This window comes from Squalius cephalus (genome assembly GCF_949319135.1).
Source record: "Squalius cephalus genome assembly, chromosome: 10".
NCBI lineage: Eukaryota > Metazoa > Chordata > Actinopteri > Cypriniformes > Leuciscidae > Squalius > Squalius cephalus.
In genome coordinates, this window is record NC_137131.1 from 36234197 (window position 1) to 36247904 (window position 13708).

Below are 13708 nucleotides of genomic sequence, written 5' to 3' on the forward strand. Positions count from 1 at the left end.
CCACTGGCTCAGGAACTGGAACAGACACCACCGGCTCAGGAACTGGAACAGACACCACCGGCTCAGGAACTGACACCACCGGCTCAGGAACTGACACCACCGGCTCAGGAACTGACACCACCGGCTCAGGAACTGACACCACCGGCTCAGGAACTGGAACAGACACCGGCTCAGGAACTGGAACCACTGGCTCAGGAACTGGAACTGACACCACCGGCTCAGGAACTGGAACCACTGGCTCAGGAACTGACACCACCGGCTCAGGAACTGACACCACCGGCTCAGGAACTGGAACAGACACCGGCTCAGGAACTGGAACCACTGGCTCAGGAACTGGAACTGACACCACCGGCTCAGGAACTGGAACAGACACCGGCTCAGGAACTGGAACCACTGGCTCAGGAACTGACACCACCGGCTCAGGAACTGACACCACCGGCTCAGGAACTGGAACAGACACCACCGGCTCAGGAACAGACACCACCGGCTCAGGCACTGGAACTGGCACCACCGGCTCAGGCACTGGAACTGGCACCACCGGCTCAGGCACTGGAACTGGCACCACCGGCTCAGGCACTGGAACTGGCACCACCGGCTCAGGCACTGGAACTGGCACCACTGGCTCAGGCACTGGAACTGGCACCACTGGAACTGGCACCACCAGCTCAGGCACTGGAACTGGTACCACCGGAACTGGTACTGGAACTGGCACCACCGGCTCAGGCACTGGAACTAGCACCACTGGAACTGGCACTGGAACTGGCACCACCGGCTCAGGCACTGGAACTGGCACCACCGGCTCAGGTCCTGGAACTGGCACCACCGGCTCAGGCTCAGGAACAGACACCGGCTCGACGGCGGCCATCTTGTCAGGGGACACAGGCTCGGCAGGCGTGATGTGAACAGGCTCGGCGGCGGCCATCTTGTCCAAAGACACAGGCTCGGCAGGCGTGACGTGAACAGGCTCGGCGGCGGCCATCTTGTCCGAAGACACAGGCTCGGCAGGCGTGACGTGAACAGGCTCGGCGGCGGCCATCTTGTCCAAAGACACAGGCTCGGCAGGCGTGACGTGAACAGGCTCGGCGGCGGCCATCTTGTCCGAAGACACAGGCTCGGCAGGCGTGACGTGAACAGGTTCGGCGGCGGCCATCTTGTCCGAAGACACAGGCTCGGCAGGCGTGACGTGAAAAGGCTCGGCGGCGGCCATCTTGTCCGAAGACACAGGCTCGGCAGGCGTGACGTGAACCGGATTCGGGATCACCGGAACTGGGACCACCGGAACTGGGACCACCGGAACTGGGACCACCGGAACTGGGACCACCGGAACTGGGACCACCGGAACTGGGACCACCGGACTCGGGACCACCGGGACTGGGACGGAGGGAGTCTTCCTTCTCCTTCGTTTCGGGACCACCGGAACTGGGACCACTGGACTCGGGACCATCGGACTCGGGATCACCGGAACTGGGACCACCTTCCTGGCCATTCTCTCCTGATGGCGAATAAGACCCTCCACCATCGCCTCAAAACTGACCCCGTCAAATGCCGATCGGATCAGCCAGTCCATTGGTTCGTCGATTAAATAAGTCTTTACGAGCCTCCACGTCAAGATTCAGCCCCTCAGCTGCGCTACAAAACACGTGACTGAATTCTCTCACCCCCGTCCCCTGCTGACGAAGGGAGATTAGTTCCTGAAATTGGAGAATCCGCTCCCAGTGCGGACAGGAGACTGGTTGCGCCCCCTTTCTCCGCTGAGTCCTCATCGGTTGGTTCGTTCTGTCACGGGATGGGGAAATACAAAAGGTGCGAGGACTCAAGTGCAGAGAATATGAATTTATTAATAAAAGAAAGGCTAAACACAAAACAAAACCCACGAGGGGGAAAACACAACTAACAAATATGACAACCGAAAACGGAACATGGACTTACTAGGGAATCAAAGGGAACAGGAAACATAAGACAACGAACCAACACAGACTGCAAACAAGAGGGGACTTATAAAGGGAACAAATCAAGAGGGAACAGGTGGAACAAATTAACCAATGATCAGATAACAAGATGGGAGGGGCTAGACAATAGACACGAGCACATGGCCCAAAATAACAAAACACCCATGTGCAGCACAAGACAGGACAGGCATGTGACAGAAATCAAAACAGTGAATCCTGGAAAAAAAATGCTTAATTTTAAATCCAAGCATCTGATATAATACACATGGGATGCTATGCAAGTCACCGCTTCTCCTTTCTCTTCATTGATTGGTTACTTAAGCCATGTGACACAAATAATTGATGCACTTGCTTGACAATATATTTAGGGCCATGGTTTAACACAGGGGGAAAAGAAGCACAGTTACCTATTAATTCCAATTAAAAAATATATTGTTGATATATTGTTACATAAATAAATATATATATATGTTTTTATAAAAACAAAAAAATAAAATAAAATAAATCTGCAGAAAAATGTCTGCATGACTGCAGCAGACCTTGTTTTTCAGATTTAATAACAGATAAAATAGTTAATTAATTTGGATGGGTTTTTGTTGTCTCCAACCTATCAGACTTAATTGAAGGCAATAAATGGTTAAATAAATGAAATATTGTCAGTATCTGATGTGTATACAGTAGATTATCAGCAAAATATACTGTATCATATTGATAAAAAAAATTAATTGTGTACACTGTAAAAATGATATGATCAATAAGGTATGACAACATATGGTTTTACATTGCTTTAACTCATCAAAATAAATTAAGCAATTTCTACTTTTTTCACAAGTCAGTTTAATGTTATTTAAGTTGAACTGACTTAATAGTCTGACTTAAAGTTGATTGTACTTAAAAAATGTAATTTTACACTGTATTTTTATTTTTACAGTGTAGCTTTCTCCACATTGATTTTGCGACATTTTCGTTCACATATTTACTTAAAACTCTTTTATTCACAAAGGGCAAGAACTAAGAGGTGTTAGAGATTGTGGCAGCTTACTTGATAAGATGGGAAAGGAGAAGAGAGGAGGCTATATTATTTAGTCATTCTTGGCCCAACCTGTTAAGCCTATTCAAAGTGTCTGTATTTAAATGTGTCATTGCATGGTGAGCTTAGGAGAATTTTTAGAAAGATTTTGAGACTAACCGCACTTCAGTGCTTTAAAATAATGAATGAATAATGATTTCCCTGAGCGGGAGTAGATTAGTTATTGTGTTTCATTAAGGACTGTTGAAAAAATACAAACACAAAGCCAATACCTGCTGTGTGCTAATAATGAAAATAGACCAGGAAACGAATAGAAGAAAAGAGGAAATCACAGCTCTGAGGGCTGTTGAATACACACATTTCCTTTCCACGGCTTCAGATATTATACATTACATAACATATACATTTAGAATTACACCATTTCATGTTTGAAGGTTGTGGATGAGTGAATCAGGATGGACAAATCAACAAAAATGCACATTTGCTATTACATAAATATCATAGTCCCTCAGGATTAGGTCGTCAATCACTATTTCATTTCTTAAATTGTACCTTTAACTGTTTATTTATATAACACATATTTGCGTAACATATGCAGTATTAATAAAAAAACAAAAACACACAGTATTTCGGAACATAACCCATTGAACATTTGAGTGTGCTGTGCATTGGTAAACATATGTTTTCCTCTCGGAGCGGAAAGTTAAATTGATTGCAAATATGTTGTGGTTGACAAATGACAAATGGAAACCAGGTTTTGGAACATTCTGCCTGAATGGCACACATTATTGATTAGACACACAAGAAGAGACAGAGATTGTTCATTCTAGAAATTAAGAGGCACAGATGTGCAGAGAGATCAAGACGTCACATAGATGCCGGTGAAGGGAGATCACGCTTTCACACTTTCTGATTAGCAGCTGCACTTGCAAGCCAGTAAGTGTTGCTGCTATTGCACCAGTCTGAACAAAGGTAGATGCACTTCTAATAGCTCCTATAGTGAATGAGAGTCATTGTTTGGGCTAATAATAATTTGAGCAGTTATATTTAACCCAAGGTGATGTGGTATTTTGGATTTTAAATCTCAGGAATTTGTTCTTAGAAAATGTTCAGGGCTGGTGATTTCTGTGACATTCATAGTACATGCAACAAACAAAACAATCAAATAATTGTACAGTCTCCTGACGTTTTTATTATATTGCACATCTTTTATAGTCACTTAGTTTAATGTTACATGGTACAGTTTAATGTTTTAAAGGTGTAATATTCAAAGAATAGAACAACCAAATATATCATTGTAAACTTATCTTCCTGGTGTCATTCTGAACCCCATATTATTTACATTTTATGAAATGCAACAGGAGATAATAGGCAGAATATCAAAGCTGCTCTTGATGGTGACTAATACTTACTGTGGAATACACAAGTAATATGGAATATTTTTATGATATTTTTATAGTGCTTCCTTTTTGGAGGCCGACAGTATAAATTACAGTCCACATTTCTTATTGTCACAATCCTCAGTCACCTCACACTACATTTCCCATAATCCCTCCAGGCTCACACCTGCACACACTCATCTAATCATCACACCTGTTCGTATTCATTTCATCATCTCTGTGTATTTAGTGGCCTTGTTTTCAGTCTTTGGTTGTTGGTTGCTGTTGTGTATGCTATATGCACACTGTTATGCCTGTCTGCTGCTTTGTTTTATTTAATCATATTTATTTTTGTGTCCAGTCTTCATCCGTCTTCCTCATCCTGTGGCATGTATATGGATAAAAAAATAAAATAATAATAAAACAAATTCTACCTGATTACGTTTAAGTATCACGTGTCGAAGAAACATGGTTGGCAACTTTAAAAGTCAGCCCATATATGGTTGTTTTAAAACAACATATTTTGCATGGCTATTTTTGTTGAAATTAAGACTTTTAGTACTTCTTAATGTAATTTTTTTTTCTTCATTTAATCCTTTTTGTTGGTTAGTAGCATATCATTTATTAAACCGTACATCTGCAGCTAAATTGTGCAGCATTATACCACAGCTTTGGACACTATATACAAGTGTGGCCTTCTAAACACCCCTAACCATTTACAGGTACAGTTGGGCTATCAATATCAAACAACTAAAACAATATTTAGATGCCCTAGAGGTCAATACAAGAATTACTCTATATCCTAATTAAAGGACAAATGTGGACATTGGTGTAAAGAAAATCAATCTGTAACACTTTATTTTTACTTGTTGCACATCATAAATACTAATATATTTACTCCAAACATGACATTAAAAGGCATAATAAAGTACACGGGTACTGATGATAAACCCTATAAAGGTTAGAATCCAATACACACAATACTCACACATACATAAGTAGTCACACCAGAAATTGGTCAATCCCCATTCCCCTTACACGTGATCCACTTCACGAAACACACTGTTACAATCGTTATGGTGATTACTGTAAATAAGTAAAACAATATTGTAATGCATTACTTTTAAAAGTAACTTTCCCCAACACTGCTTTAGGTTCGAAGACACCATAGAACGCCTAGTTTGATTGAACAGCCCCTGAGGTCTCCTTTTGTGTTTGCACAGAAGAAAGAAACTACACGAGGTGAGCAAACGATGACAAAATTTTGTCATGTTCAACAGTTGAAGATTATATGTACACTATTTCAGTGATAGTGCGCGGTCCCTTTAATGAAGACAGTACGTCGTACATTCCTGTGAAAAAAGCGGCGTTTTAAATGCTCGGTTGACGTCATTAAACTTTTTAAGCGGCTCGAGTGCGCGCTGAGGGGAAGGCACACACGCGCGCGCTATTCGCTGCAGATGCGACTGGACGGGTTCAGGTTTGCGGGGAATAACTACAAAATCAACCTTCCTTGTAAGTTCATTTCTCTTTCTTTAAATAGATTATTATTGCGGTGAATATATGGTTAATGGATTTTATTATATGAATGTTTTAAAGAGAGCATAAGCATAAGTAGTTCGCTTGAGTAGCTGTTGCGTGCTGTTTACAAAACAGATGTTTTACGCGGCACATTTATTCTATAATTGTCATGCTATATTTCACTTGTGCTATAGAATAGATACCAATCAAAACGAAACATTAATTTTCTAATATGTTTGTGGTAGGCTAGCCTAAAACATGTTCATTTACTGTATAGAATGGCAGGTGTATTTGGTGAAACTCGTGCATGCGCGTGTATTTGATCGCACGCGTGTTATAAAGTTAACAGGCTACTGTTGTTCAGTTCACCGGGCTTAACTGTTCCGTGGTTTGCTGCACTTTTCTGCTGTGCATTAGCCAAATCTATTGACCCAGAGCTCAGCCACCGACCCCAGCAGTGACACAGACAGAATAATGTTCATAATGATATTGCTGACACTGTATCCCGCGTTTGCTGCCCTTGACAGAGGAAAACGAGAGAACAGCATAATGACATTCTGACATTCTCAGGCAAGCTAATGTTGTTGTATCTTTAATAACTGTGGCTGCCAGACTCTTTTCACAGACTGTAAATCCATTTGCTTCTGAGAATTTCATTCAAATGTGAACGTGCTAAATAAATGCACCTTCATGCGCCACATATGATTTAATTCAAATTTAAATTGCACCATTAAACCAGGTGTACTGACGTGAAATGAACAGTTCACATGAAATAAAAATTCAGTAATTTACAAAACCTAGTCCAAGGCAAGCTGCTCCTGTCCATACTCCCAATAAAGCACAATAAAACATCTATTTAGCGTTGTGCAATAATAAGTCTTCTGGACCCATACAGTAACTTGAAGTTCGTAATTACCAGAAATCTATCCCTCAATTAGTCAAGATACAATAAATGCTGTTTGACATTAGCATGCTTGACATGTGATGCATATTTGTGATGATTAATAACTGTCCCCAGCAAAATAGTGTCAAACATTTGTGATGTATGACAGCTTTCACATAGATCCAGAGAGACATGCTGCCACTAGCAACTCAAGCGGCCATTTCAAGCACATGATATGTTTATTTTATATCATGGATTATACATTATTTGAACTTATTTCTCATGTCATCAGAACTCCATCTGGGTAACATTCAGGGTATTTACATGTAAGAAAAGTTAAACCATATTGGGCTGGTGCAATGGCAGGGAAGATTTTCAGTGAATAACAATCAATGTCTGCCTTTTCCCCCACACAAATCTATAAATGGAAGTAGATTACAACTACTACTTTATGGTACTTTTTGGAGCTTCATAGCCACTGGTGGCTCATCATTTGCATTTATAAAATATCTTGTTTTTTGTTTAACTGAAAATAGAAAATCAAATGGGTTTTAAATGGCATAAGCAGAATTAAATTATAGCAGAAATATCATGTTCTGGTGAACTGCTCCTTTAATTTGCAAAGGTCTTTCGTGAGGATGCATATGTTTTTGCCATATTCTTAAAGAGCCATGTGTCATTTACATAGGCAAGACATTTACATAAGGCTTTGAGTGCATTTTAAATTCATTTGGAATGATTATCAGGACAATTGAATTAACACTGATCTGCAGGTGTCATTCAATTAAAATAGATATTAAAATTTTGCAAATCACATAAAGGCTTAAGTTGTCTCGCATATGCATACTGTATGTAAATACCCTTCACACGACACCAATGTCTTGCATTTCTTGGACGTGAGATTATGTAAGAGATTACAATTGATTTTTAGGAGAAAGCATGAGCCCTGTCAGTGTCACATGCTTCAGTGTCTGTTTCCAAACAGTATCTACAAAAATTGATGCTGTAATGTAATGACATCGTGATCCTCACCAGGTATTTCTCATAAAAGCATATGTGAAATCCTTCTTTGGAGCCATGTCCAGCAGGACATATAATCTACTCATAATCATTGCTGTCAATAATGGATTGCTATTGCTTGATTTGAAGATTTTACTTATCCTGTACTTGAGTGGTTTGTTTCCAATACCAGTGTTTGGTTCTGTTCTTTATTGGGTCTTATGGGATTTGGTTTTGGCATGGGATTTGGACTCAAGAATGGTTATAGTTTGGTCTGATGGCCTTCATCGAATGCTGTCCCATGTTAACCTGATTGCCTTTGTCTTAGGAGAACTGATATGAACACTGGTCACTGATTACTTCCTGCTGTTACAAGCTAAAAGGAAGCAAAGCACACACTTTTTAGAGAGCATAGTCTTGTATAATAAAGAGCTTCTTCAATCTCACACTCAGTGTGAGAATGGTTTTATGAGTATGCAGTCAAAACAAATGAGGTTCAGGAAGAATTTGAGTAAGATTTCTCTTTTAAATATTAAGTGTGTAATTTTTCGATTTTACAACATTCTATGCAGAAACAATTATAACAATTTTTATGTCTATTCCCCTTAAAAACACTGTGGTGCTATCTAAACATTGCAGTGTTCGCTGCACCTTTTCGAATCCATTTCTTCACCTCAGTAAAAAGCGTGTCTGATTGAATGTGAGAAATGTGAATTGAATGTGAGAAAAATAATGCCAAGACAACATGGCTTTCTCACAAATTCATGAACCAATGACTCTTAAGAGCTAGTTCTTTTAATGAATCAGCCTCACATACTCATGAGATATCTGTATGAATCAGTTTGATAAACCATTCACTAAATGAACTGAACTGAACCCTTCAGAGAAGTTCCTGCATTAAACATCGGGTTCAATGAAATCAGCAGCTACCATACATGCAACCAAATAATCCATTTAAAAATTGATGGCTCAGTCAGACTGAAAAGCCATGTAAACGATTCAATCCGATTGAGCTTGATACGAATGAAAATTCCATTTCGATTGAAGGGGTTGCGTGGTGTAGATCTTAAAGGGGTCACGGATGCCCATTTTCCAAAAGTTGGTGTGATTCTTTAGGGTCTTCGTGTAAAGTTTGTAACATACTTTGGTTAAAATTCCTCAATGGTTGTGTAAAACAAACACCCTTTTTACCTCCTAAAAAACATTTTTGGATTTTTTTCATTGTATGGTGAATATGTCCACACACTGCAAAGACACATTTATATGCAAACACCATATAAAAGTGAATTTTGCATCCGATGACCCCTTTAAATAACCAATTTAACAGGGAATTTCATTGACAATATTGTTGTGACTTTCTGAATGTGGCGACCTGGCACTGCACATGCACTGAAGTTTTGCTCAGAAATCATGTAATGCACATGTGAATTGGATTGCAAAGGTTAGGGTAACATATAAACAAAACTTTCAGAATCTGAAATCAGATTAATTCAGATTGACATAAATTACATTAAGGTGCACATTTGTTTTGTATTATAAGTAAAATAAAAAATAAATGAATTAAAAATGAATAGTAAAATAAATATTAAATGTATAGAAATGTTAATATTATCATAAATGTTACATTCTCACACAGACATATATTTTAACCCTGGACAGGCTCACACACTCATGATAAAGTACACCTCAAATGAGACATAATTTGAATGACAAATAAGTTGCAATGTTTTGTCTATAGCGAGATCTGAGCCTCTGAATTTACCCTAGGTTTGTTTTTCCTTAGTGCACAGGGAAGTATTATTTATTGTGTTCGCCAGCAAGTTTCACCCTGAGCACGAGCAAATTAGCAACATGTCCTTAGTTGCCCAATGGAAACATTCCCATGGAATACTAATTTAGCAAAAGTTGAGTGTTATTTCCTCTTTGAAAACTACAGCTTTTATCACCACACATTTTGCAACTTTTGAAAATATTTCAAAAGATGACACAAATTCATCCTTAACAGATTTTTCTGGCATTTTGATCTTCAGAAACATAGAAATGACCATATATACGCATTTTAAGCTCTGCTCTTGTTTTCCAGACATTGATTACTAACTCTGCCCCTTAGTTGTAATTGTCAACATCAGTTTTGCATTCACAAACAGCATTCGGCATCCACAAAATAGAAAAGAACGTGCAATACAAAGACTGAATGCGGAGCGGGTCCATAGTGCTTCCATTCAGAACATCCAGACAGAGATAATCACTCAACAGCATCTGATGCTTCATTTCCTGTCAGTGAATCAGCATCTGACTTCGTGTCTGCGTGCTGTCTCTTCCAAATTAGATTTGAGTTTTTTGAGCTTTAAATTGTAATTGACTGGAGCAGGTGCTGCATGAGTCTAATGAGTTGTCCATTTGATTCCACTGAAGCGTAGAAACCAATAGGCTTCCGTTTAAACTGAAATTGTGAATTTTAAGGAAAGCAACAAGCGTAAAGCTTTTGTACGAGGAACAGGCCCATTCCTGATTTAGCTCACAAATCCTATGATTCTTTACAAACCTGTCCAGAGTGGTGCCCTATCGATCTAAAAATAAATGAGTAAACAGGTTATGGCCAATTCTTCATTTTTATTTGCCTGCTTAATGTCATTTTGTTATTAGGAATGTTGGTATTGCATCTGGGTATATGTGACTTATAACACAGCCATAATAAGAAACCGTAAGCATGTGCTTTTACAGATGTGTGTGATTATGGTAATATGCTGTATAATTATATACGTGTGAGGTGGGGTGGCAGGCAAATGACCTGTAGAAAAAACTCTGTAACACTTTACAATAAGGTCTCATTTGTTAACTTTAGTTCCTTAACACATACATTAATAAATGCTGTAGAAGGATTGTTTATTCTTAGTTCATGCTAACTAATGTTAACATATAAAACCTTATTGTAATGTGTTACCAAATTCTCCAAATTGAACTGCAAAAATAATGTTTTAAAAACAGGTTTCCAGAACACTTCCCTATCTGTCATTGAATGATGACTACAGAGAAATCTCTTAACGTTAATTTTGGTCACGGCTAGTCTTGAAAAACAGACAGTTTGACGGTCATTGTAGGAGAAGTCACACTGCAGGACTGTGAGTAAATCTTCTGACACTGCCAGAATTTTGTCAGAGGTGATCGCAATGGTCATTAATCGGCTGTCGGTGAACATGTCAAACTAACGATCAAAGACTTCAGATTTTAGCCTAGGATCAGAGGAATCTTTTAGGATTTGGAAAATTTGTCTCAGACGGCCAAATCGTGGCCAAAATCGCACAGTGTGCACCCGGCTTTTGGCTCATCAGCATTCTGAAACAAACAGTGCCTCAGTCACTTTTCAGGGCAATCGACCTATGAATGCCTTACTTATAGTTTAGCTGGGATTGGACAAAACTAAATATTTTATAACAAGGAAAAAAATACACATTTAAGAGATCTTTCTCAAATTATTCCTGTTTTGACTTCATGACTTCATGACAAGTTATCCTTAATCCTTGAGAGACTAAAGAGGCTTTTTGAAATGACACTAGAATATGTGTATTTAGGAGAGAGCATCTTCGCTTCCTTTTTGACGCCACTTATGATTTTTATCGACAGCATCTGTGGCATCTTCTGTATTTTGTTGATTTACTCATCCTTGTGTTCTTCCAAATCCATATGACTATCTTTCTTCTCACACTAAATTATGTTTTATTAATAAAGTTCGGGAGGAGCACATTCAGATAATCTATCCAATCATCACGAGAGGAGTCATATCCAGCCTCCCTCCTCCACCCCAAATCCAGGGGCCAAAACCGGGCCAAAATCCAAGCACGGAGCTCTTCTCCTCGGACAGCATGCCAAATATGCATATGTTGTACTATATCTAATATGTAAGTGCGAATTTGTGAAAGGAGAAGTATTGAAGAATGTACCAGTTACTCTTCTAAATGTATTTGAATGGATAACTGTGGTTGTCAAGCTCTCAAATGACAAAAAGTACTACGAACTTGTCATGAATGTAGTCCACACAACTTGTGCGTTGCATTCCAAGCCTTCTCAAGCCATACAGTAGCTTTGTCTGAGGAACGATTGCATGTCACATGTCTGACCACAATGTGGCAAGTTTAAATACACAGAAGTGTGAAAGATAAATTTGAGCTACAGAAGAGGGGAAGATTAAATTCAGGGTTTGAAATGAACTTTTTCACTTAACAAGCCAATTTCTCTACTAAATGTATGTTAACCCGTTATGTTTTACGACAGATACCATACAAATGAAAGAGTAGTCCCATAAACTGAATCCTACCAGTTGCAAAATTCTTTGCAAATATAGCCAAAAACTCCTAAATTAATGTTTAATGATAAACACATTTAAGATTAGCGGACATTCATTCAGATGTTTCAGAATCAGTCAGTATTCACAACCAGTATTCAGACAGACCATGGTATGATTAATTGTATTGACTGATTTAGGAAATTATTTGGGAGAACACTAATGTGGTTTTTGTACATGCTGATTAATTGCCTTAGATGACCGTTTAGCTAAAGAGATGGCTATCTGTTTAATTACTTGTATGAACAGTCATTTGGATGTGATTCACACATCTGAATTAGAGAAAAGGGACAGATTTCATTTTGTCCCATTGTGTATCTCATTGGTCTCAAGGACCTGCATCAGTCTTTTTCTGTTTTCAGTTTTCTGTGACTGATCTCATAACCGATCAACTGGAGTGAACAGCTGGTGTGGGTTGAATTATTTCATGCATTTATTCTTCTGGAGGACGTGATATGCCCTACCGGGAATTTACTGTTATTTTGATCATGGTTGTGGTCCAGAAATGTCCCCAGTTCTATCATAGGGCTGTCATTATTGCGCCATAATTCTGCCACAGACTATGTGAAAGGAAGTTATTAAAGCCTGGTGCTCATGGTCACAACAAAATATAAGTGATTTATATAGTGCTTTCTCTTCAGTGCTATAATTAAGCATTTTGACACTCACTGAACCCTCATGAAATTGTTGTATTAGCCTTTTGATGGATAAATGTTACCTGAATAACCATTATATATTACTGTACACAGCTATTTACATTTCATTGTGAGAGTGTTTCTTCACCCTGATCTTGAAAAAAAAACCTTTCTATTGTCTGTGTGTGTTAATGAACTTATTTCCCCTCAGTAAATTGGCAGAAATGTCTCTCTTCCTTTGAAGCTTTGTTATTTCATTTCTATAGCATTAAGATAGATTAAGAATAAGAAGATATCAATAACCGCTATAGGCATTGGGACTAAAATGGTAATGGTGAAGCATTTGTAGACAGATAGTAGATTAGCTTCCAGAAAAATGATGGAAAATGGAAACAAAAGTATTAATGTGAAGCTAGTTCACTATACATAATTTATTTTCAAGTGAAATCTGATCCGTTTGTTCAGGCAATATTTGGTGTATGTACATCGGTTGCTAGTAACGTAAGAGATTTTCTCAGAGCTGTCAGTGTAGAATGAGAGGAAGGAAGACTGGGAATTTTCCCCTGCCCTTGTCTATCATGACATCTCACTGCATTGTTGAACTCAAGAGACACATGAAAGAACATAAGTGGTTGTTTCACACATTCATGTGTACTTTAAAACTGCAAACTCATTCACTCATTTGCTACTCACTAGATAGTGAACATTGTTCGCTATATGAGGAAAGAGAGAGCAAAAATGAGTGTATTTGGTCTATATTGCACACTTTGCATTTTTGTTGTTGTTGTGTATTAATGTTTTATTTAATTTGTACTATTAAAAACTAAATGGATTTGCATCAAATTATTAAAAAAAAAAATTGTATTGTCAGAACAAAGCCTTACCAGTTCTAAAAATAGTCCACCAAAATGACCTTCCCTAAAGGCGGAAGTATGAGAACTTAGTGTCAAACTAAATCCAGGACAGTGTA

The 13708-nt window shown here is 38.9% G+C and overlaps 1 protein-coding gene across 4 annotated transcripts in view; it reads left to right on the plus strand.

The window, feature by feature from the left end:
- gulp1b (GULP PTB domain containing engulfment adaptor 1b) overlaps window positions 1-13708 on the plus strand; it is a 121595-nt gene that overhangs the window by 43178 nt on the left and 64709 nt on the right. For 2 of the 4 annotated variants that reach the window (XM_079882665.1, XM_079882667.1), the window contains exon 1: window positions 5752-5873. The exons of 1 other annotated variant lie outside the window; for it this stretch is intronic. In XM_079882665.1, the coding sequence (XP_079738791.1) occupies window positions 5819-5873 (55 nt within the window). In that variant the 5' untranslated portion in view covers window positions 5752-5818. Of the gene's footprint in view, window positions 1-5742; window positions 5874-13708 lie in introns of those variants that run through there. One more of the 4 variants, XM_079882668.1, reaches the window with a different exon arrangement.